At 38.7% G+C, this 26,132-nt stretch overlaps 1 protein-coding gene across 1 annotated transcript in view; it reads left to right on the plus strand.

The window, feature by feature from the left end:
- The window catches only part of LOC110960248 (thrombospondin type-1 domain-containing protein 7A-like), a 157,162-nt gene extending 132,783 nt beyond the window's left edge, over positions 1-24,379 (plus strand). The window contains exons 21-25 of the mRNA XM_051955557.1: positions 248-343; positions 4,644-4,726; positions 11,597-11,810; positions 13,065-13,152; positions 21,013-24,379. Coding sequence (XP_051811517.1) covers positions 248-343; positions 4,644-4,726; positions 11,597-11,810; positions 13,065-13,152; positions 21,013-21,100 — 569 coding nt within the window. The 3' untranslated portion in view covers positions 21,101-24,379. The remainder of the gene's footprint in view (positions 1-247; positions 344-4,643; positions 4,727-11,596; positions 11,811-13,064; positions 13,153-21,012) is intronic.
- Positions 24,380-26,132: the final 1,753 nt, after the last annotated feature.

Raw genomic sequence — 26,132 nt, forward strand, 5'->3', positions numbered from 1 at the left:
CATCTTGTTCTATTGAGATAAACTTGTGTTTCCTGCATGCATTTTGATTAGTCGTATATGATCAATCAAACCTTTTCTTACAGCACTTTGTGTACAGTTAGTGCAATTCAAAGTGACTGATCAGCTGATAATGAGATAACTGAAATGCAAACAGTAAATATGCACCAGTAATAAAAATGATGTAAATAATTATATTTTTTTAAAGAAAAAAAATAGAGAAAACCCTCTGACCGTGTCTTTTCTGCAGATGGACAGTGTTTTGAATACAAGTGGAGGACTGGACCATGGAGAGGCTCATCTCGCCAAGTCTGGTGTCAGCGTTCAGATGGGCTCAATGTTACAGGTAAGCATTGTACATCTGACTGACATCTCTATGGGTCTCCAGCTACACTAGGTGGTCTGTATTATTTATCAATTACAGGTCACTATAGCTTGCTGCGTTAGAACCTGTGAGTCAGTTGTCTCACATACCTACATTTTTGACACTTGCAGTGACACTGACTCATCTTGTTACATTTAAGTTTTTATTTTCGAAACAGACTGATAAAGACTTGTGCACTCGTGCTTTCTGACAGTCTTTAGGTTGAGCTTGTGGATACTAAATGAATGTAAATGATGATACGTAGAGACAAATGAAAAAGCAACAAATTTTTTTTAACATAAAAGGTCTTCTTGGTCTAATAAAAGCATCACACAAAAATACACACAAAACATAGATATACATTAGATATACAACACTGCTTACTCAAGTGACCTTGTAGGGCTCTTTTTATTGTCAGCAAAGTGTCATTGGCACTTTCCTTCTTCACAGTTTAATGTCTCTGCTAATCATAATAATTTGCCTTTATTTGTCACAAACACATTATGACACTGTTAAATGTTGCTTTTCGCATATCAAAATTGGGGTGAGAGTACAGAGTCAGCCATAGTACAGTGCCTCTGGAGCAGGAAAAGTTGAGGGCCTTGCTCAAGGCCTCGACAGTGGCCACATTGAGGTTTGAACCACTGACCTTCTGATTAGTAGTCCAGAGACTTAGCACTGCTATTTTCACAATCAAATGCTTTTATAACTGTAAAAGAAGACATTTTTGATTGCAAAAATTTAGATTTTATACAATTTATGTATAAGAGACAATATCTAAATCCATAAATGTACACTATATTGCCAAAAGTATTCGCTCACCTGCCTTGACTCGCATATGAACTTAAGTGGCATCCCATTCCTAATCCATAGGGTTCAATATGATGTCGTTCCACCCTTTGCACCCATAACAGCTTCAACTCTTCTGGGAAGGCTGTCCACAAGGTTTAGGAGTGTGTTTATGGAAATTTTTGACCATTCTATCAGAAGTGCATTTGTGAGGTCACACACTGATGTTGGACCAGAAGGCCTGGCTCTCAGTCTCCACTCTAATTCATCCCAAAAGTGTTCTCTCGGGGTGAGGTCAGGACTCTGTGCAGGCCAGTCAAGTGGATCCACACCAGACTCTGTCATCCATGTCTTTATGGACCTTGCTTTGTGCACTGGTGCACAGTCATGTTGGAAGAGGAAGGGACCAGCTCCAAACTGTTCCCACAAAGTTAGGAGCACGGAATTGTCCAAAATGTCTTGGTATGCTGAAGCATTCAGAGTTCCTTTTACTAGAACAAAGGAGCCAAGCCCAGGTCCCGAAAAACAACCCCACACCATAATCCCCTCTCCACCAAACTTTACACTTGGCACAATGCAGTCCCACAATTATTGTTCTCCTGCCAATCGCCAAACCCAGACTCGTCCATCAGATTGCCAGATGGAGAAGTGCGATTTGTCACTCCAGAGAACGCGTGTCCACTGCTCTAGAGTCCAGTGGCAATGTGCTTTACACCACTGCATCGAAAGGAAAAGAAGAAGAAGAAGACAGTAGCCAGAGCCATCTGGCACAGTTCTGGGAGGGGCAATGCTCACATTCCTCAGAAATGGTCCTCATTTCAAAATGAATAGACAGTAGCCGGAGCCATCTGGCACAGTTCTGGGAGTAAAAAACCATGGCAAAACCTAAGTTTTCTAGTGTTAATCTATAGCAGTGCCACAGTCAAGGTCTAATCCTATTGTCCAGCACTACAGCATTGTTCATTACTTCATCAATCAGCTGGTGTACTCTTTGAAGAATCTTAAATAGTGAACTCCTGTAATAATTGCAAAAGCTTTTATTTACAACTTCTACTTTGCTTAAGGTGCCATGCCATATTTTTAGGTAAAATGGCCATAATGAATTCTGAGTTTACGAGCACATGAAGTGTCAGTGCGCCCGTTACTCCAGATGGTGTGCCTCTCTGTGGTTGCTGTGATCGGCACACTGCATCTTTTTTCCTTTATGTAGATTTTTTCTTGCAGGCAGTGGCATTCCCCTCATGAATATTCATACAGAGCTCTCTTCCCAAGCGTGCCACCCTCATAAATATTCAAGAGCTCTGACAGATTACCATGTTTTTGCAGACATGTTTTTTCTCTGACTGCCTGCTGGTTGGATCATTGTTATTTGTAGTGTCTGACTACATCATTCAGCTTATTTTATCCTCAGTGAGAAATTAAACTCCTACACATGCCTTTGCCTCCAGGCACTTTTTTCCATATTGACAAGACAAGAGAAATTTCCAAAAGTACATGTGTTTATTCTAGTAGTATGCTGCTTCGTGGGAACCAGTATTGTCCAGCTATCCTATGTTGTGTTTAATTGTCATGAATAGTCAGTACGAACTCAGATAGAAATTCAATTTAATTCTTAGCCAACCAACATAATTTACATACAGTGACTGCTGACTAGAGTCCCTGGAAGCCCTAAAAATAAACTAATTCAAGAAACAACTACCATAGTAAAATGTGAAGTTTATCATAGTTCTTCTCAAAATACTGTTAGATATATAAGCAATGCCAAATTGAAGCATTTCCTCCAAGTATACGCTACATCAGTTCTGAAAGACTTTTATGCCATCCTTCGTATAATCTAGTTTTCAGTAATTGGAGGTAAACATTTGTGTCATATTTACATTGATAGGCCACAATATATGAAAAACATTGACCAACTTGTTACAATGCAATGTTCTGCTGGGAAACCTTGAGTCATGCATTTATGTGGATGTTGGTTTGACACACACCACCAACCTAAACATTATCCCAGACCAAGCCACAGGCAGCATGAGAAGGACCTACACAATATTAGGCAGGAGAAGGGCCTCAGACTACAAAATGAAAAAAAATAAATAAAGTCATGGGATCTTGCTGTGTTCGGGCCTGAAACTACTGGCATGTGACTGGAGTGACAAACATTTGCTTAGTCAGTGTTTCCCTCACTCTCTTGATGGAAATTAGAGTCCTCATGAGGACTTTTGTCTTATCCATCTGTGTCTCTCTCTTTCAAAATGGCGGATGAATTGGTCCCTATCCCCTGATAATGTGAGACGTTCTAAATTAATACCCATTGCAAACATATATCTAATAATTAATTGTACCTATTACAGTTGCATATGTAGAATTTGATGGTTTTGAGTGGGATCCATCTGGGACTCCAACTCTTATACACTCATTGAAACAATACCAAAAAACAATGATACACAGACATAAAAAACACATTGACAAATTCATGAAATAGTACAGTAACAAAACAAAGCACTTTGGAATATGGTCAAAAGACGTCAGTACACAGGTCTACTGATGCATTTTAGAGGTAAGTGGAAGTTTCTTTAGGCATTTCATTATGACTCAGGGGTGAGTGCAAGAACTGTCCTGAGTAATAATTCTGATGCCACTGACAGTTTTCTTTCCTTTTAGAGTAGCAATTGCAGCATTAGCATAAGCTAGCATAGACATTAAAGAAGGTTGGGTAAAGTTTTCTTTGTTTGGTGAAACAAGGCCTGTTTCTTTATGTATTAGAATGTAATTCAGTGTTATACTTTTTCAATGCTGCACATGGTTGTCTTTTCTCATGCAAACTGTAAGCAAAGTCATCTACCACAGCAGCTGATGCGGTTACTGTACTATGGCCTGATTGCTGTGGGTGAAGATTCCTATTTTCCTGTAGGAAATCACACAGCTGTGCAATGACACAGTTGTCAAAAGCTCAACAACAGTTCAAGTGATATAATTAAAAACAGATTTGTTTTCCTTGGTATGAACTGGTGTGTCTACAGCTGACAGATTTCTATTTCAAAGCAGTAAATCATCACAAGGGAGGAACAGAAATATCCTGCCTTGAGTATTAAACCTCTTCTGCATGGATGTACACTTTTATCCTAAATTTGGTGTGTCTGCCAAAGTACAAATTTAAAAGCAAGTGGCTGAGTTAGTCTGAGGATTTAAGCATTTTTGTGTGCTTTTCAAACTCTGCTAATTATAAAATTATTTCAGTATCACAGTGCATGATAATGAGCTGAAGCCTTTGAGAAAAACAGGAGTATCGAGGCCTTGATCTGCTGTAATACTTACTGCCTCCGGTTTGACATACTTGAGACAGTTAGAAATCTAGATCACATGATGCTTAGACTGTGATATTGTTGTTGGATGGCTGTAACCATTGGTTTCTGGTTTTCTTACAATGATAAAAAAAAACAAAAAAAACCCACCAGCTTCTGAACCTGAGTTTGACCTTTTGGTTTTTACTCTGTAGGTGGATGCCTGGTCACAGCCAAGCCAATTGCAGACCGATCCTGTAACCCACCATGCACCAAGCCCCGGTCCCTATGCACAGAGGTAAGTTTGGGATGGCATAGTGGAAAACAAAGTATACTTATGTCAAAACCAGTCTTCTTTATCCACAATGCTACTATTTTGCTTTGTGTATAGTCCCTTGTGAGATCCTTTGTCACAAGTTTCATAGACTGGTGGGGTAGTGGGTTTTCCGTTGTATCCTATTAAACATCTTGTTACACCTCAGAGTTTTTCCCTGATTTTTTTGTGTGAAACATAGTCACAGCAGTAGGGCTATTAGCACCAGATTTGGGACTACTTGTATGTACAATTTGCATTTGTTATATATTTATTACTCTTGAATAATTGGCCTTAGATTGGACACAGTTTCAGATAATGTGCCTAAACACATCAACAAGTTTCTTGTAACTTTGTTCTGTTTTTTTTTGGCTTGAAGTGGGAAGTAGGTGACTGAGCCATACACCTATATAAACTTTTAAGAAGTGCAGTAGCAGGCATTTCAACCAGAAGCATTTATATGAACCCAGTATGATCGGTCAGATTTCATTTTGTTGTTTCAAAGTTGAATTGAAAAGTATCAACCTGTTACAATCCCAAATACCAAACAAACACTTTTTAATAACAACAATCAACAATTCTTACAGTTTTTCTCAGTCAGTTTGGTACATTTCTCGAATCATCCCCGATGCAAAACAGTAAGTGCATTTTTCAAAACAATTCGTACAAATAGCAAAAACACCATGGACTACCTTCAAGAGCCAGTCTCTTGCTCAATATCCTTAGTTCATCTCTCAAAAGTAAGTATCTGTGTCAATGAACCTGTCAGTGCCATCAGAAGGACAAGTCCTTGTGTCATTGTGTATGGATAAGACAGTCAAATTGCTTCGTCATGCTGTCATTATAACAGTGTACTCTGGAGGGATGTTCTGATGTAAACTATGGCTAAAGTTTTGATGACAATTACTGTAAACTGTAAGTTACACCTTAGTGTATGATTGCAAGAGACTGGACAAGATTCACATTTATGCTTTTACTGTGTGTAATTTGTTGACAGACCACGTCATTTCAATACAGAAAGGAAAACAGCACTTCATAGCACAAAGAAAAAAGGAAAGTGGAAATTTGAACATAGGACAATCTCCTTAGGGGAAACTGTACATGCAGTGCTGTAGGAATTACAGTGCAGTCTTCTTGCACCTCCTGCCGTTCCTGTCTGTTGGGCCACAAATTCTCATCCACATCACAGATATCTTCTCTTGCGCTTTTGAGCGATTTCAGAAAACCTTAACTCTTCACACATTTCCCTTTGTAGAAAAATTCAAGATTCACCAGGAACCAATTTATCAATTAAGGACACCTTTAGAAAAAAACATCTAATGGAAATGTATAGAAATATCCTTGACATATTATGACAACTTATTCAACCTTTTGCTTGTAAAGACTTGTGCGATGAACTAATGCCTAAATGTTGTTGGCAGTGAGACTATTCAACAGAGACCCACTACAATACATTTTGATCAACATGACAAAAGCAAATGATAATGTAGGAAACAGCAGAGAATTGTGCATATTCTTTTGCATGGACATACCAAAGCATTTGCAACTTGTTCAAAGAAATGAGAAACTGCTTTTTTGATGTGCACAAGTGGCACAATGATGTGAAGACTGAACAAGTAGTTTTGAGAATTTCAATTCTGATCTGGGAACTGTACCAAAGTGACTGAGAAAAACTGTCATGTAGCACCACTCAACACATTCATTATTTCTCTATTGTCATCTTTCCATCCACATCTCTCCAAGTTTTTTTTTGACATACTTTATAATCTCTTGGTATCTTTCAGCAACATTTGGTGTTTTTTGTTATCTCTTGGTGTCTTTGGCAGCTCTCTGTATCTTCATTTTTTGTTTTATCTTTGTGTACTTAGATATCATGTGGAATCTTTTGGCTTCTTTATTTTAATCTTCTAATATCTTTTCAAGCACCATGCTGACCATTAAACTCTTAAAAACTCATCTCTCTATTTAAGCAACATATTTAGAAATGTTATTTTTCATCATCATATTTTTATGCCTTAAAATGGCTTAGATGTAACCACTAACTTTTTTAAAAGGTGCAGATTTATCTAGTCTTTCTACCCACCACTAAGCCTCTTGCTACAATTCGAGCAGCTCACCTACAGTTCTTCTCAAACAAGTTGTAATACAGGAGTAATTCAGTCATGCTCAAACTTAGAGCCAATTGTGAACTTGAATAATAAGATGGAAAGTCCCAGATCGCAAGTTGCATTTTGTTATAATTTGACCTTTATTTTCTTGGTGCTACCTCCTTGCATCTTTTAGTGTTTTTAACAGTCTTTTTGCATATGTTTTTACTTCTCACTGTATCTTTCAGGATGCTCTGGTGTTTTCTTTTCACACCTTTTTGTCGCTGAGTGTCTCTGTATCTGTTGCTGTTTCCTGTCATCTAATTAACATCAAGTAATGTTAACGAGACACCATAAAGTGTTTATTTTTTGTACAGGTATCTAAACTAAAACCCGTTAGTGCCTGCTTAGATGTTATGAACAAAAAAAAAACAGGTTTTGCTTTGGTTGCTAGCTGAGAGCCTTCAGGGTGACAAAACAATCAAAGCATATAGCTATAAGCCACGGCTAGCAATATGTAATTGCAGCTATTATGGTGACTGGTACATTAAAACATTTCTCAGTCAAAACACAACACACAAATGTCTTATTTCCATAAAATTAATTCATAGTTCAATGCTTCGAAGCTGTGTCTTGAGACCCTATAATATGGCTGTGAGATGGTGTGCTGAAGACCTGAATGAGCTTGAGACTCCCTGTTGAGATGAAAGCTGCTCATCATTTAAGGAAAAATAATGAATTGTGTTAACGGGAGAAAATATAAGAAAGTAAAAAACACAAAAACTTGATAGATTCTTTTTGCCACCTGTAAGTTTTTCCCATTATCTTTTCTTAACGCATCTGAACTGGAGCATCACAGGAGAAACACACAGCAGTAAATAACATTAATTTAAAAAGTGATTCTTAAAAATTCTAACATACAAAACTCATCCAAAATATCACAGTGTCATTGCAATTCTAAGTAGTAATCAGCTGTCAGATCATACATTTGGTTGTGCTGTCAGTTCTGCAGACAGTGGGTTTGATGTTGTGTCTGAGCAAAAAGCTGTGCAATGTTTTGTGTCTGTATCTGAAAAACAACCCTGACAATGGTGTTAGAGCAATAGTATGTTGTTGTATACAAACTTGTTGTTTGTATAAAAATTTTCATGTGGGCAAATACAGATAAGATCTGAACACTAAGATGTCATAAGATTGGAAAGTAGAATCCAGTGTTTTGACATTTCACACTTACTAAGGACTGAAACACAGACATTATAGCCTCTAGAGCTTCAATGTGATTTTTAAAAAATTTACTCTCTTGTGAGTTCCCAACTTTAAGGAAGTACAATACCAGAGAAACCCTTCAAAATGAGAATACATGGAGGGAGTGAAACTAAGAAAAGCCATAAAGGAAGTTCTGCAAAAGCTTAGAAAAAACAAAAGGCAATGTGGCATACAAGCCATCATGAGTATAGAAAGGCTGGTGAGAGAAGTGACTTAGACTGTTTCACACACCCCTGCTTTGACAGTCATACATGGAATACCGTTTACAGGTTGCAAAGAAAAGCTTGTGTCTTATACTGTAACTGGCAGGACTTAGTCAACTGAATATGTTAGTGTGACAGCTATTTGAGCAAAATATTATTGATTACTTTCCTATGCTTCCTGAATACCACTTTAAATTCTCCTCTGGTATTCCTACACAACATAATCGCCTCAATACAAACAACTTGACATAAGGATGAAGAAAAAAGCTTCAAGCCAAATGTCATGGACATCTGGTAGAAGAAATCATTTCCTCGTAAGAATAAAACTTTCCTTTTGCATAGATGCGACTTGAGAGTGCATGAGTAATTAAATGTACTGCAAAAACAAAGCTTGAAACAGTTAATTGACATGCTTTTAGTTTTAGAAAATAAATATAATTTGACCAAAGCAAGAGATTTAACTCAAACCATTTTATTTCTAAAATCAGATAAATCATATCACATTTAATAAAAGCAACCATTTTAAACTAAAAATGTACTTTTCCAAGATGATGTTTTCAGTCTCATTTCTTAATGCCATTGTCACACAACTGGTAATACAAGTTTCAATTCAAATTCTGTTATCAAATAGGCATAAAATGCAAGGAATTATTGTTATATTTATATAGCTTTCGAGGCTCAGCTGTTAAAGTATTTTTTTAATTGCAAAATGCATTCAGAAAAACAGTGATACAAATCATTTAAAATGAAGAAGTTAGCAATCACTAACTTATTTCCAAAGAGCAAAATTATTGTATTGTACATCATAGAACAGAAGATGAGTTCGGTTGTTTAAAATGTGGTTGTATAATTCTGAGATGTGAGTTGAGGATGAGGGCTATGTCAATTTGCTATATGTATGAACGTTGTAGCAGCACCTACCAGAGTGAACACCCAGATATACTAGTACATAATGATAACACAGTACTAAACTGCACTTCTCTCCCTTTGTTTGCAACTAAGGAGATGTAAATGATTCCTCATTTCTTCGTCTGTCTGCTGTTGGACATATATGCAGCTTCGATTTGCACAACGGGAATTTCTGAGGCTGATTAGCCTCCAGAGATTGTCAGGGAGCTGGGGAACCCCTGCAGTGTGATGAATAGAATCGGGGATGAGATATAGGGATGTGGAGGAGGGGTGGCTTTTCTGTGCACACACACATTTGCATTCACCAAACAATCCAATGCACTGCCTGGCATATAGCATGGGTTTGAACAGCTAAATTAAAATTTTAGCAAAGGTGATCTATGATTTTTTTTAAAATTCTGTATGTATTTCATTCTAATTTTAAAGCAAGCATTTATATTACATTTTACATTTGTCTGTATAGGGGAGGGCTGCACAGTGTGTAGTGGTTAGCACTTTCGCCTTGCAGCAAGAAAATCCCTGGTTCGCGTCCCGGTATGGGATCTTTCTGCATGGAGTTTGCATGTTCTCCCTGTGCATGCGTGAGTTTTCTCCAGACACTCCGGCTTCCTCCCACAGTCCAAAAATATGCTGAGGTTAATTGATGACTCTAAATTGCCCGTGGGTGTGACTGTGATTGTTTGTCTGTATATGTAGCCCTGCGACAGAAATGCCTTCGCCCGAGTCAGCTGGGATAGGCTCCAGCACCCCGCGCGACCCTAATGAGGATTAAGCGGTGTATAGAGAATGGATGGATGGATGTATAGGGGATCAGGTACTCTTTTCCAATCACTCCTTTAGGATAAATGCCTTCTAAGCATGTTTCTAAACACCCTTAGCTAATGCAGAGTACAAGCCTTTTACAAAGCTTTCCCCACACATGCACATTTTTTTTGCCCTGATTTGAAGTCCACCAGTAGAAAACCAAATTGGTGGAAGTCCAAATCCATCCTTATTTTCCAAAGAAGGAAAATCAGGCTTGTTTGAAAAAGATCCAATTAAAGAATAAACACCAACACTGGTGTGATGCTCCACTAACTAACAAGCAGCCACTGATGGATACAGCAGCAATACATGTTATTTTTCTGGCATTTCATAGTTCACACACTCAGTGTATGACACACTGAGCCACTTGTATGACCCATTTGGTTAGACATATTAGACAAACTACCGGACATTTTCACTCACAGAACCAAGACCTGCAAAAGGGAACTATCTAACCTAATTACACAGGAAATAATATGGACCCAGCAAAGTCTGGATCTCGGTTTTGGTGTCAAGAGGACTGTCGACAACCTCTGCTGCAAAGATAAGTGGCCAGATTGACATGGCCTTGTAATGGACACTTTTAGAAGATGGTTGTTGTTTAAACAATTTCAAAAGCAAGATTCAGAGGGGATTTGAGGAAGATGACCCATAACCAGGAAGTTCTTTCCTATTTATGTTACTACATCCGTTTCATTCTGTCACAGACATTTCCATCTGTAAAATGATCATGTAATCAACTCACCTTATAGGAGAGGGGTTGTAGTTCCATAGGTTGCAAGCAAAAGTGTACAGGAGTGTGAGAAGTTTAAGATTTCTCAAAAGATTCAGGGGCTACATTTAAAAGATCCTGCTTAATTTCCTAAGCTTAAATAGTTGTATTTATCAAAATACAGTTTAAACATATATTAAACAACATTCATTATATACTTATAGTCTCTGGTCACACTGGGTCACTCTGTTGTGAGTTCTGTCAGCAATCAGAAATCGTTAAAACAAAACACAATATAAAGGAAGTTATTCAAAGAAACACTAAAGGAAAGAAAAGACAAGGTTATCATTCATGTCATGTTTACTAGCAATGCTCTATAAAACTACAGTAGCATGGTATTCAAGTGAGTGCAATTGGCAGACATTAATCAGCTGAGGAAAGTAATTTAAGAATTTCTTCAAAATCATTTCACCTTTATTCTTTAACATACCCCATTGTGTTCATTTATCCAGTTTGACCTGTGTGCTCTCAACATCTCCATGATAGTTTCCATCCTGGAGGTTGGCGTCCTGGAGGGGTCGCAGGGCAAATCACAAGAGCTGTAAAATGTTAACAAAAGGAAATAAGAACAAAAAACTACCAATTTTTCAAATCATTTTCATTTTAGGAGGTTCATTTTAGGAGGATCTATCCATCTATCTATCTGTGTAATATAATATACGATTACTTCTTCAGACCACAGGAAACACTCTTTCAAGATCTGACGGTGAATCTACTCGCGTTTGTTTTGGCATTCTAATGACATCGAACAGTTTAAGTAGTAAATGGTTTGTTTGTCCATGTCAGTGTTAAAACCTGCTACTTCTTCTGACAGGTCGGTGTTTGTGGCTGCGAGGAAGGCTACACAGAGGTGATGACATCTGATGGTGTGCTGGACCAGTGTACTGTCATCCCTGTACTAGAGATCCCCACTGCAGGAGACAACAAGGCTGATGTCAAGACCATCCGAGCCTTTAATCCCACCCAGCCTGCAGCCAGCACACCAGGCAGGGTGGGACGCACTTGGTTCCTGCAGCCCTTTGGTCCAGGTACTGTGACATCTGTTGTTTTGGTCATGTTGAATAACAAAATGACTGTTAATTTGTAACATAGACTGTAGAATCATGATGAGAAATGGTGCATTCTGATAATGAGAGCAGAAGACGACTTATATTGGAATAAACCTAGACATGACAGTGCGTTGCATATATGCATATTTGTTGTCATTATCACAGTTCATTTGGAGATGGAAGTGTTGGTGTATAACAAATTTATAGTCTTCTCTCCCCCACATGGTGATAAAGATTTTGTGTTGGTGACTTGTGCACCTTTGTGTTACATTGCTGATTCAGTGACCAACAGTTTCTTTACTCTGAAGTACAACAATGAAATATGGACAAATTCCACAGACTGCAATGTGTGGGACTCTGCTGCCCCCATCAGCTCAGACAAACACAAAATATCATCCAAAATACAGCCATGTAGAAAGCTGTCTTTTAAAATAGACACTGATGCAGCAACTGCAATGACATGCATCTGACACATGAATGTGTAACATATCCCAACAGCTGTGGTTGGCAAGAAATGTAATGTAGATAACAATCAAATGCAAGGCTGAGTAAATCCTGAGATATATGACATTCTGACATCTAATGATAGTCAATAATATAGTTCATCCATTCCACTATATATACACTGCTTAATCCTCTGTAGGGTTGTGGTGGGCTGGAGTCTATCCCAGCTGACTTGGGGTGAAAGCAAAAGACACCTGGACATGTCACCAGTCTATCACAGGGCCACACAGAGAGAGAAACAAACAAGCACACTCACATTCACACATATGGACAATTTAGAATCACTTATTAACCTCAGCATGCTTTTGTAGTGGGAAGAAGCCAGAGAACCCGATGAGAAACCACACAGGTACAATTAGAACATCAAAACTCCACAGAGGAAGATCTAGTAATATAGTCAGTAGTCAATATTTTGCATTTCAAATACAAATAGGTGGCAGTCTAACACAGAAAGCACGCTACTTAAACTGTTGCAACAGCAACACTAACTACAGCTCTTTCAGTGCAGTATACAAGCTAACTTAAATGAAATAAAATACGAGAAATGAAAATACTCAAACAGATAAAAACTTCTAACATACAGTAGATAACCATGTCTGTTGATCCAGTTATGTTGGTCACCTATTGAACAGTGCTGAAAAAAACTGGTCTATGGTTAAATCTAATTTGCTGACACCTGCTATACAGTGTACTAATAGACATTGTATGTCTCTGTGATTCTCTGTGCAGATGGGAAGCTGAAGACCTGGGTATATGGAGTAGCAGCAGGAGCGTTCGTGCTGCTCATCTTTATAATCTCCATGACATACTTAGCATGGTAATGTACCAAGACTTAAATGTGTTTTAATTTCACCATCATCAATTCAGTTATCACTCATGGTGTGATTCATCTACTTTCAGTGATGTGATGGGGATCACCCTGAAAGAACGAGCTGCATTTGCAAACAAGAATGACTGGAGAGTATCTATGCCTCTGATATGGACTCCATAATAATATTAAGCCTTATCTTTATCCTGTAATGTTGTGAGAAGATTTTTCATGGAACAATTGATGAAAGTAAATCTAACATAATAAATCTACCTAGATTTGTATTTAATTTAATCCCCTGAACTCCAAGGCAAGTTGTCTTTAAAAAACACCATACATAGCTCCATACTGTCATAGGCAGAAACCCTATAATTACAAAGAGGTTGGCTAACTTTGCGCCAACCATCTAATGATGGTATGGTGTGTGAGTGTGTGTGAGTGTGTGGATGAGAAACACATTGTAAGGTGCTTTGTAGAATCTAGATTAGATTAAAAAGGTGCTATATAGGTGCTAGAGAGAGAGAATCTAGAATTCTGAATACATGGAATGAAACTGGGGCTGCACAGTGACGTAGTGGTTAGCACTTTTGCCTTGCAGCTAGAAGATCCCCAGTTTAAATCCCGGCCTGGCCCTGGGATCTTTCTGCATGGAGTTTGCATGTTCTCCCTGTACCTCCCTTGACCTTAGTGAGGATAAAGCGGTGTATAGAGAATGGATGGATGAATGGAATGAAACTCTGATGCTGTTTCTCAATTCCAAGTACGCAAGTCGTACTTGCATGCACGACTCCAAAGTACAGACTCCCGAGAATGGGAGAGCTCATCTCGGTTCATGTGCAATTGGAACACCAGCGTACTTGATGACGTCTTGGCTCATTTGCTCAGATAATCTTTGCCGTGAAAAACAATGAAATGGAATCAGATATAACAACACAGCCCTGCATGTTCACGTTTTAATATAAAAACAGTTACATGTATTCAGGCTTGTAAGATTGTTAGAAATGTTTATTTATTGTTTTTATTGAGGCGTTGATTTACTGACAGCTGTAGTTTGTGATGCAGTTGGACTGAACCGTCTCATTTTCAGTTTTGTCAGTGCATCCACAAAAACTTCAGAACCTGATGCCTGAAAAGATAGTAAACATTCACGAGGACACCACCTAATGCAGGACTGTTTTTATAGGACCACGTGTGTTTTATCTGAATACACCTCATTAACTGGATGGATGGGTTGACAGTTTCATTATTAACATTACTATAATGCATTAATCTGCATTCTACATACAGAGATGCTGTTTGTCCTCCAACATCCAGAGGTTTATGGTCTGGAGGAAGCACAAACATCACTACACTTTAATGTGAGGTATATATTTTTAATCAGGCTTTATCTTGATAAATTTACCACAGATTTGATGTTTATACAACTACTTTTGCACTTGAAACAATCTCAAAACTACATTTTGTGTCACAATAATAGTAGTATTCCCAAAAATATTTGTTTTACCTCTGAAAGTTTTCTCCTTGGCCTTTGCCGCTGGTCAACACAAAATGCATTATGGGTTATTTGGTTGCCATCTCATTCCATATTTCATTCCGGTTCATTACGTATATTCAGAGTTTCATCATATATATATATATATATATATATATATATATATACATATATATACATATACATATATATGAAATACAAAATAAAACTAAGTAATTGAGAAATATTTGATGATTTGTATATACATATATATATATATATATACATATATATGTATGTATGTATGTATGTATATACACACGTGGACAAAATTGTTGGTACCCCTCAGTTAAAGAAGGAAAAACCCACAATTCTCACTGAAATCACTTGAAACTCACAAAAGTAACAATAAATAAAAATTTATTGAAAATTAAATAATCAAAAACAGCCATCACTTTTGAATTGTTGATTAACATAATTATTTAAAAAAACAAACTAATGAAACAGGCCTGGACAAAAATGATGGTACCTCTATAAAAGATTGGAAACTATTTGACCAGAGTGACATGATTAACTCAGGTGTGTCATTTAATTGACATCACAGGTGTTTCCAAACTCATAATCAGTCAGTCTGCCTATTTAAAGGGAGACAAGTAGTCACCCTGCTGTTTGGTGAAAAGGTGTGTACCACACTGAACATGGACAACAGAAAGCGAAGGAGAGAATTGTCCCAGGACATCCGAAAAAAAATTATAGACAAACATCTTAAAGGTGAAGGCTATAAGACCATCTCTAAACAGCTTGAAGTTCCTGTGACAACAGTGGCTCATATTATTCAGAAGTTCAAGACCCACGGGACAGTAGCCAACCTCCCTGGACGTGGCCGCAAGAGGAAAATTGATGACAAATTGAAGAGACGGATCGTTGGAATTGTATCCAAAGAGCCCAGAGCAACCTCCAAAGAAATTAAAGGTGAACTCCAAGGCCAAGGTACATCAGTGTCAGATCGCACCATTCGTCGTTGTTTGAGCCAAAGTGGACTTCATGGGAGACGACCAAGGAGGACACCACTGCTGAAAAAAACTCATAATAAAGCCAGACTGGAATTTGCAAAAATGCATGTTGACAAGCCACAAAGCTTCTGGGAGAATGTCCTTTGGACAGATGAGACCAAACTGGAGCTTTTTGGTAAGGCACATCAACTCTATGTTCATAGACTCAAAAACCAAGCATACGAAGAAAAGAACACTGTCCCTACGGTGAAACATGGAGGAGGCTCAGTAATGTTTTGGGGCTGCTTTGCTGCATCTGGCACAGGGTGTCTTGAAAGTGTGCAAGGTACGATGAAATCTGAAGACTATCAAGGCATTCTGGAGAGAAATGTGCTGCCTAGTGTCAGAAAGCTTGGTCTCAGTCGCAGGTCATGGGTCTTCCAACAGGACAACGATCCAAAACACACAGCCAAAAACACCCAAGAATGGCTGAGAGAAAAGCGTTGGACTATTCTGAAGTGGTCTTCTATGAGCCCAGATCTGAATCCCATTGAACATATGTGGAAGGAGCTGAAACATGCCATTTGGAGAAGACACCCATCAAACCTGAGACAACTGGAGCTGTTTGCTCATGAGGAGTGGGCCAAAATACCTGTAGACAGCTGCAGAACGCTCATTGACAAATACAGAAATCATTTAATTGCAGTGATTGCCTCAAAAGGTTGTGCAACAAAATATTAAGTTATGGGTACCATCATTTTTGTCCAGCCCTATTTCATTAGTTTGTTTTTTTAAATAATTATGTTAATCAACAATTCAAAAGTGATGGCTGATTTTGATTATTTAATTTTCAATAAATTTTTATTTATTGTTACTTTTGTGAGTTTCAAGTGATTTCAGTGAGGATTGTGGGTTTTTCCTTCTTTAACTGAGGGGTACCAACAATTTTGTCCACGTGTGTATGAATATACAAATCATCAAATATTTCTCAATTACTTAGTTTTATTTTGTCATTACTGCTGTGAGTTCTATCTGTGTTGTTTCGCATCTCTGATGAGGCTTAACTTTTGTCTTGAGTGCAGTGTCAGTCTGACTTGGTGAAATTCTGCAGGTCAACTCTATAATGTAGAAAAATGGGATTTATTCTCCATTGCATCACTGCTCATGTTTTTGCATTTATTTCATTTTTCATCTTTTTTTAAGTTCTCTTATTTGTCCTTTCATTTCTTGTTTTTCTTTCTCCACCTCGACTCTCACTCTGCTCAGTTTTTGTGATTGTTGCCTTTGCTGCAAGTCAAGTTACAAGTCCCCCTCAGATGGGGATTACTGGATGGACCCAAACAGCTACACAGTGCCTTACACCTGTCCTGCCTGCCAGAAACTAGAGCAAGATGAGTTACAACGACACAGCCAAAACCAACAACAGCAATATGATGCACGGCTCCAACAGCCTCCACCATCACAGATACAACCACCACAGCTGCAGCAGTCTCTGCCACCACCACCACCTCACTTTGAAACTCTCATCACTTAGTCACCTACCCTCCGATTCTCAATTCACCTGACATCGTAACATGCTCAAACGTCCAAAGTGCCTGATCACTGTTTTCTGTGGATCACCTCCTGGAGGTGAGCGGTCTAGCATCAATTACACACCCCACCTGACTGAAGGGTTTCACTGCAAAGTCATTCTCCATATTTTTGTACGTTTTATATTTTGTAGGTATGTTAAATCTAGGAAAAAAAACAAAGAATTTATTTCATTGAAGCAAATAATTCCTGGCTCTTTTAGTATCACTAACAAAAGATATGTTTTTCTTCATTTGAAGAAGAAAAACATGATTAAATTCACTTGAACAATTAAGAATGAGAAAAATAACATAATCAGTGTTTACCCAAAAATTGTAGTCTTTGTTTGAATATAAAAACTACAACATCTACATCTACAACAGCTTGCTCATTACCTGGATTTTGTTAGATTTTGACTGAAACCAATTGTTACTGGTTTTACAGTACCACTGTACTACACCTCCTATTACTGCTATCACTTTCTAGCAGTGAGCCCTGAAAAAGAGAAAAATGGAATGTTTTTATAGTCGTAATGATCTCATTTTTTAAAATGTTGTTGAAGACCGACAGCTTAAATTTTAGCAATACACAGATCATGAATGCAAGAGGTGAATGGCCAGTGGTCAAAGTGGCATGCAATCAATCAATCAAGTGCCATGCCATTCAGCATAGGCGATCATTTCTTTCCAGCTCCTCCAATCTTTTGCTTTCTGAATTGTGACTGTTGTCCATCTATCATTTTCATTCTCGGTCTGCCTCGTCCTCTCTTCCCCTCAGTTTTTCTCGTTGTGATGACGTATTCCAGGGTCTCCTTCCTTAAGATGTGTCCAAAAAATATTGCTTGCTGTTCCCTAATTTTGTTCAGTAGTGTATAATTTGTGTTTAGTGTTTTTAAAATGTCTTCATTGGTAATTCTGTCCATGTAAGATATACGTAGCATGCGTCTGTAAAATCACATCTTTAAAATTGGCATACATCTCTCTCTTTCCACTTTTTTTGTTTGTTTCACTTCTGCCATATTGTGGTTGCCCATTTACATGTCATTTCAACACATACTCATTCTCTTCATATTGTCATCATGCCACTGAATATTGTTCATATCTTTTGATCTAATTTAAAGATAATGATTTTGCCTGTCTACAGTGACTGCAAATATTGTGATTTGTCCTGAGAACCATAACACTGTTTTTGCATTTACCCTAAATTGCGTATTTACTTTAACTTAATGCTAACAATTTTACACAGAATGCCACAGTGATTTCTTTATATTCTCTAGCTGTGTGGAATCTTTCCTGTGAGACTGAACATTTCATTAACATTTACAGAACTGAAACTTATGTAGGTCAGTTAATCCATCCATCACTCAACATCCTAAAGGTGCGTGTCTACTAGATGCGATTTTCCCGCAAAGCAACGCACCGCATCTGAAAATCGCACAGACAGTGTGCTGTCACTAGCGGCCCACAACATTGTCACATGACAGCGCACAAGCAACAGTGGGCCAAGTAAGAGTAACGTTACTTCAAAGTAATATCACTGAAGTAGAAGTAAAAAATAGTCATCCAAAAAATCACTCAAGGAGTTAAAAAGTATTTGGTGAAAAGATTATTGAATTTGATTGTAATGTCCGATGTATTTTTTTAGAAATGTGATCATACAGACAAAAATATAAAATAATGTGCAAATTATGGTATTTCCAAATAATCAAATAAAAATAGCAAACATAAAAAACATCTTTACAAAATGACAAGTTAAGACACAAGAAACACAAATGTCCAAATCTCAGTGTTTTACAACATAAAGCTTTTGAAACAAATACCTGTAGAAAGGTAACATTTTCATGTTTGAACAGTAGAAGTCAGTCTGCTTTATGCAAATGAGCTGTGGCCTGCTTCAGGTAAACACACCGGATCGCAGCTGGACACGCATCGCATGTGGCATGCTGGTTTAGTTGCGATGTGTTTCCAGCTTTGATCTAGTGTGTTTACCTGGAGCGGGCACAGCTCATTTGCATAAAGTAGACTGGACTACTTTATGCAAATTCGATGCGGCGTGCGGAGATCACACGCATTGTGAAACTGTCCTCAACCTTCTAAACTAGCCGTCGGTGACCTAAAACGAGGACAGATTCAGCTACTGCACAGGTTATTTCTTGCCTCAAATGCTTTCAGAAATACTTTTCACTGAAGTGTTTTCGAAATAAAAGGGAAGGCTGCTGTGTTTGTCCGACTCATCTGCAGGACTGTCAAGGTGAAAGCGCTGTCAAGTGATCACGTAGTGGCCTGCTGTTGTTCACTGTCCCATGAAAATGATAAAAAATTCAGTTTCGATTTTTTGTGGGTTAGACCACTCTGCTTCTAAAATCCTAAGTTGTTGTGTGGAGCTGCAGAGAAAAGAAATTCCCTTGTGGATGTGACACAGTGATAAAGTAGTTTGTACTGTCATATCTCAGCAAAAACATCATGGGTTTGAATCCAAAATTGCATTTTCTCCCCGTTACTGTAGATTCCCTCGACAGCTCAAAACATGCAGCATGCATTGTCATTGTCATATCCCGATTTAACCACTTATTTTTACATTTATCTTTAGATCCTCTAGGGGTCAAAGTTTTACTATTTTTTTTAGGAAACAGAGCAAAGATGTAGTCATTACAAAGGGTTGGATGGGTAAGCAAAGCATCCATCTATCCATTATGTATACACCGCTTAATCCTCACAAACAACGCTGGACCCTGTTGCATCTGACTTAGGGCAAAGACAGGGGACACCCTGGACAAGTCGCCAGTCTATCACAGGGTTACACTTGGAGACAAACAACCAGGCACACTCACATTCACACATACAGACAATTTAGAATCACCAATTAACCTCAGCATGTTTTTGGACTGTGGGAGGCAGCCGGAGAACCCGGAGAGAAACCACATGCAAATTCCACACAGAAAGATCCCAGACGCCCTAACCGGGACGAGAAACGGGGATCTCCTAGCTGTGAGACAATGCGTCACCTTGTAGCCCTGGGTCAATAAAGCTAATGGCTAAAACCTGGAAAACTAATATTGTCTTTCCTTTACTATGACAACAGCTGACCCCAAACTCAAACCCATCCACATAGTTTTTTTTTCCCCTGTACTAGGATAATTCTAGTGTATTTTAAAGTGGCACATTTGCCAATAATCTGGCTTTTATGGCTCTACAGGTCATGCTACCTTTCCACTATCCCCCTCTACAGCTACATAAAGCCACAGTAGCTACATTATGACCACTGTGGCTACATGCGACTCCTCCTTGACACATTGTACCAAAGTCTTAAACATCTTTAGGAGACGTGCTATAATTTTTGATGCTGACACATGGAACAGTAGATTTGATATCTATGGGTATTTACAATACATGCTGACAAATAATAAAAAGTATAGATTGAAAATTAGGTGGGCAGTTTCCCCATATTGCAGTACTTGACATTGAAAGCAGGTAGTAATAGTGTATCCATGTGGTGAGAAGTGAGTTTACCAACCCTGCAAAATGTGTGACTAATATTTGGCAAGTGTGAGACAAAGACGAAAGCATCTATAGATTGAATGATTGATGCTGAAGTGAATGAGATAATCCATTCCCATTCACATCACAAGGCTCTAACACATATGGGCCAACCTAATGCAGAGTCAAGTCTGGGATGTGGAAATATGAACAAATACAAAAGCTTCAACACCATTATGTTTCTCCCATTATGGACCAATCCTGCTGAGTCTTTTTGAGAAAAATTACAGCAACAATACCATTCATCAGTTGTTACAAGATTGTCTAAAACGTCTTTGCTTGCTGTTTGCTTATTCTACAGCAAAAAGCCAAAGAAACCACAGCGACGGCAGATGAACAACAGACTGAAGCCACTGACTTTGGCCTATGATGGAGACGCTGATATGTAGGAGCCTTCCTACTTACCACACTGACTTTCAGACATTTGTCCTCCTTCAGGGCACACTGGGTTGCATCCCTTCAAGTCAGGGGCACTGCTGATCAACCAACATGCAGATGAAGATTCTGACAGAAAATGAAACCTCAAAGATCAAGGCACAGAATCCACATTCATGGACAGCCTTGACATCCCCTCCTCTTTTTTATTTTCATTCTAGTAGTTTCTTTCACAGGAGCCTTCATGAATTATCTTCTTCTGGAAGTCTGCCTTTGCTTCTCTGCCATCTACTACAATCAGTAATATTCAAACCATTGAAGAGGTTTGCTCCAAAACAAAGATTTTGCTGTGCAAGCACAAATTTCTGTTGGGGATTTGTTAATTTTGTCACGGGTGAGTGGCATTGTTTGTTTCACTTGTCAGTCTTTGTCCCATAACAACAAAAACATTCAAATCATCTGTATAATTATGGCCTGGATGTACCTCACAAGAAAAAAATACAACCAGAAAACGAAAGTAAGTTTAATGAATCCCAGAGTAACATTACTTCTGCCTGCCTGTCCTGTCTCTGTTTTTTCAGGCATAATTTTGCACTATATTAGTGCAGCATGTTATGTACTTATGTCTAGCTTTGCCATAGAAAACTGCCTCTTTCAATACAAGATGATGTACAGTCTTGTGCTAGAAATGTAAAAAAAAAAAAAAAAGACTTTTTTTGCAAACAGAACTCACCAATGTTAATATTTTTCTTCTTTTACCTCTTGTATGTGAAACAATGAGACTCATTGTAAATAGGATTTTTTTGTGTAGTCTCAACTTAACCTTTCTTGTCTGTACAGCTACAAGTCCCAAACTCTGCCAGAGTTTATTTAATCGTAATGATTTTTTGACTGTGACTTAATATCATGATTTTTAACTTCATAAATTCTAAATATACATCACATCCATTTGCTTAGTCTGTAGAAATTATGTGTTCTATAAAAGCCTTAGCCTGGGACATGGAAAGAAAGAAGAGACTATGTAAATCTCACCACTGATGATTAGTTAATTAATTGTGCATCTTTACTCCTGGTGGTTCAGTACACAAAGATGATGAGGGCCTGTGATATCTGAGATTTGAATTTAATCTTGTTGGACATTCAAACATCTAATATCAAAAATGTCATATTATGGCTTAAATCTCAAAATTATTGTCATCTTTCAGGTGTTAAACAATTTGTCTTCCAGGAGGCTCTCCCTCTACACAAAGACAACTTTTCACTCTGCCTTTAAGTATGGCCACTTCAGAACAACTACATTCACTTATTTCTGATACTGAGACAACATAGTGAAAGAACTAGTTCCTGTGTAGCAGAACTTAGACATGCAAATTTAGTAAGCATGAAGGCCTGAATGAGACTATTGATCTTAGCCACATGGGTATGCTGTTCACCACAGGAAAGTGATACAGTTCAATATATGTATGTATTTCCCATATTAGTGCATCATTTTTAGACTGTTATGGTTATTTACACCGTTGGTCATGAACGCAGCTTCTACCTACTAAACTCAATTTTGCAGCTTTGCAACACTACAAATTTCTGTAAATTTCCCCGAAGGATCAAGAAGTTTTATTCTATCTTATCTTTCTGATGAATGTTCAAAAGAACCATCAATTTTCACCTCTTGTACTTCTCATTTCCTCCAAACTTAGATTTACAATGCCAGGTGAGGTTACACAGACTTATTTTTGTAGATTCGGCCAACAGAAGTCCCAGAACTTACATGGTGCTTTTAACACAGAATATTTGACTTTCTACTAAAGCACAATTTAACAAAGGTATGTAACTTTTAAATAATGGCTTTATCAATAACCAATAAATGGTTTATCTATGAGTAGTTACAAGTGGAGGTTGACAGTTTTTAGGGGGCTAAAAACCTAAGTTACCTACACTGTCAGCCTAGGAGCTGTTCATGTTAATGCCCTATAAATGATATAAAGTGTAAGGAAATTATTTCTTTCATTAATGAAGACATTGTTTTAACAACAACACAACAACAAAAACCTTATTAGAAAGTGGTCCATTTTTTTTTCTAATTTTAGATAAGTTTGATTCTTGACTCATTTTGACTTTACACATCTTCAAATATTTGAGATGTTCTGTCTCTATCAACTGACTTAGTCCTTAATTGCAGTCCAATGTTGGATGCTGTAATGCACCGGTACATATTCCTGATGTAAGTTCTTCTCAGTCAAGAAAAAGAAAGAAAGAAATTATTCTCACGTTTTATCCATGCATTCATTAATAATTAAGTTTTCATCTAAATAACTTTTGTCATATATTTCAGAGTATCCCTGTCACTGAACTTTGGTTGCTTTCTTTCAACCCTTACACACTGCTGGTGTTGTCGAATGGCATATAATACTTTTCAGAAGCTTTTCTATCAGACCAGTCTCCACTGCCATTTTAGGATCACCTGAACCTTTGAGTGTGGTGAAACTGCATGGAATGTCCCTTGTAGAACCTTTTTAAGGGTCGTTTTGTGGGAAGAAAAAGTGCCTACTATAGAGAAGGTACTTCTGAGTGGCTGTGAAATGTTGTGCAGTTCTCGATGCTAATTAGATCAGTTTGGAGAGGACAAAAACCACTATTTTTTTTTCTGCCCTCTTGATAATTGTGTTCAAAATTATTGGATCTTACTTCATAATGGCAACAGAGAGGCTGAAAGCGCTGATAACGAGGCCATTCTGGTAAACATTTGTGCTACCTCGTGCCTGTCCCAAGTACCTGCAGTGGAAAGCTGCCATAATGGAAAAGAAGAAACAGTTCAGGAACTACCACTGTGTAAGAATATTGTGAAATGAAAACTGAGACCATACAATGCTGCCTGAAATAACTGCCTAATGTAAGCTAAAAGTCCAGTCACCCAGAGTGGATAGTGTATTTATTAGTACTGACACATCATATGATTGCCAGAGAATGGCAGTTTAATATTCTGTCGAATTTGTGGCTCGTAAGTTAATGGAATGTTTAATTTATATTTCTTGGAATATGAGTTGTAAATAAAGTGCAAACTATTTCTTTTTTATTATTTAATATCTGTGTACATGTCATTTGTCATATTATGTTTCCTTTTTTATGGCACGTTACTCAAAAAACAAACAAAAAAAACTGGAGGTGTGAATGTGGATGTGCTAAAAGCGATACTGATAAACTTGTGAAAAACAAAGTTGATGATGAACTCTGTCCTTTTCTTACCATTTGTTTACATGTATTTGACTAATTGCTGATAATAAACAATTGAAATATTATGTGTCTTTCTTAAGGGCCTATTGTGACATAATATGCCTCCGTCAATCAGAGTTGATCATGGGTGTCCATCCTGGTTGTCCCGTCTGGCTGTTGCAGCGTTGCTTGTGGCTAAGGAGACCAATGCGGGAATGACAATCTCTGTTACAAAATTTGCATTTGTATGTGGTCTGTTAGGGTTATTGCACTGCTTTCTATGGGCCCTCTTTTCTGCTTCTGCGTTAGTCGGCTTCACTTCCCCTGAGTTGAGGTGTTGATTCAAAGTGCTTCTCCACCTCATACAGTTGACTGCGAGGTCCTCCCAGGACTCGGTGTTGATGTCGAGGGTCTTCATGTCTCTCTTGCAGACATCCTTGTAACGTAGCTGAAGGCAATCTTTGGTTCTCCACCCAGGTATCAACTCTCCACACAGGATGTGTTTTGGAATGCGACCATCCTCCATGTGGTGGACATGGCCTATTCAACGCAGCCTATGCTGTCTGAGCAGGGTGAACAAAGTTAAAAGGTTGGCTCGGGATAAGACCTCAGAGTTAGACACTCTGCTTTGCCAGGATATGCCCAAGATACAGCGGATGCTTCTCAGATGGAAGGTGTTGAGTCTTCTCTCCTGTCTGGCATATGTGGTCGCGTGGAATGCGAGCCGCCAAGTGGGCCACTTTTGGTAAGCAGAACTGGCGCTGTGGGATGAACCGCTGCCATACAGGCATTGTACACTGCCATCTTGGTCTTTACTGTCAGCTTGGGGTTGGTCCACACTCGTGAAGTGAGGTGGGCAAATGTTGTAGTTGCTTTCCCGATCCTCTTGTGGATCTCAATCCAAGGAGATGTTGTCAGTAATGGTGGAGCCAAGGTACGTGAACTGGTGAACTACATCGAGCTCAAAGTCGTTGATTGTGATGGTTGGCGGATCCACTGTTTTCTGCCCCAGGACATTGGCCTTCTTTAGACTGATGGTTAGTCTGAAGTCCTTGCAAGCCTTGGAGAAATGGTCCATTAGTGCCTGTAGCTCCTGCTGGGTGTGGGTAGGCCAATGCTGCATCGCCAGCGAACAGCATGTCTCTGATGATGACTTTACTAACCTTTGTCTTGGCTCTGAGGTGGCTGAGATCGAAAAAGGTCTGGTGGATCCCATCAGTACCAGGGGCCTGGCCGGGGACCAGGCTGTTGATAGCCTTGCTGAGCTCCTCCAAAGTTGGCTCTGCATCTAGCTCTTCCATGGTCGACAGGCACTCAACAGCATCAAGAGCTGAGGGAGACATGATGTTCTCTCTGGAGCAGAGGTCAGAGTAGTATTCCACCCATCTCTCCATCTGCTGGCCTTTATCTGTGATTACTTCACTGGTGGTGGATTTGAGGTTGGCTGTCTTGCACGAGGTAGGTTCTAGTGTCTTCTTGATGCGGTTATACATTCCCCTGATGTTTCCGGCTATGGCGGCAGTCTGGATGCTCTCACTGAGCTCTGTCCAGTACTCATTTGTGTAGTGCTCAACAGTTTGCTGAGCAATCCTGGCAATCCTGAGAATCTGTAGGTTCCTCTCGCTAGGTGGCTGATTGTACTCTGCGGGGGCAGCACACTTGGCTTCAATGACGGGGTCATCTCATTCGACTTGGCTTCAAACCAGTCATGTGATTTTTGAGGTCTTCTTCCCAAAGATAGTCAAGGCAGTGCAGTGCATGGTGTCATGCAGAGCTTCCCACTTTTCTGTGGCTGAGTCACCAGGTTGCGAGGTGCCAAATTCCTTCTCAAAAGTTTGA

The sequence above is a fragment of the Acanthochromis polyacanthus genome, chromosome 11 (genome assembly GCF_021347895.1).
Source record: "Acanthochromis polyacanthus isolate Apoly-LR-REF ecotype Palm Island chromosome 11, KAUST_Apoly_ChrSc, whole genome shotgun sequence".
NCBI lineage: Eukaryota > Metazoa > Chordata > Actinopteri > Pomacentridae > Acanthochromis > Acanthochromis polyacanthus.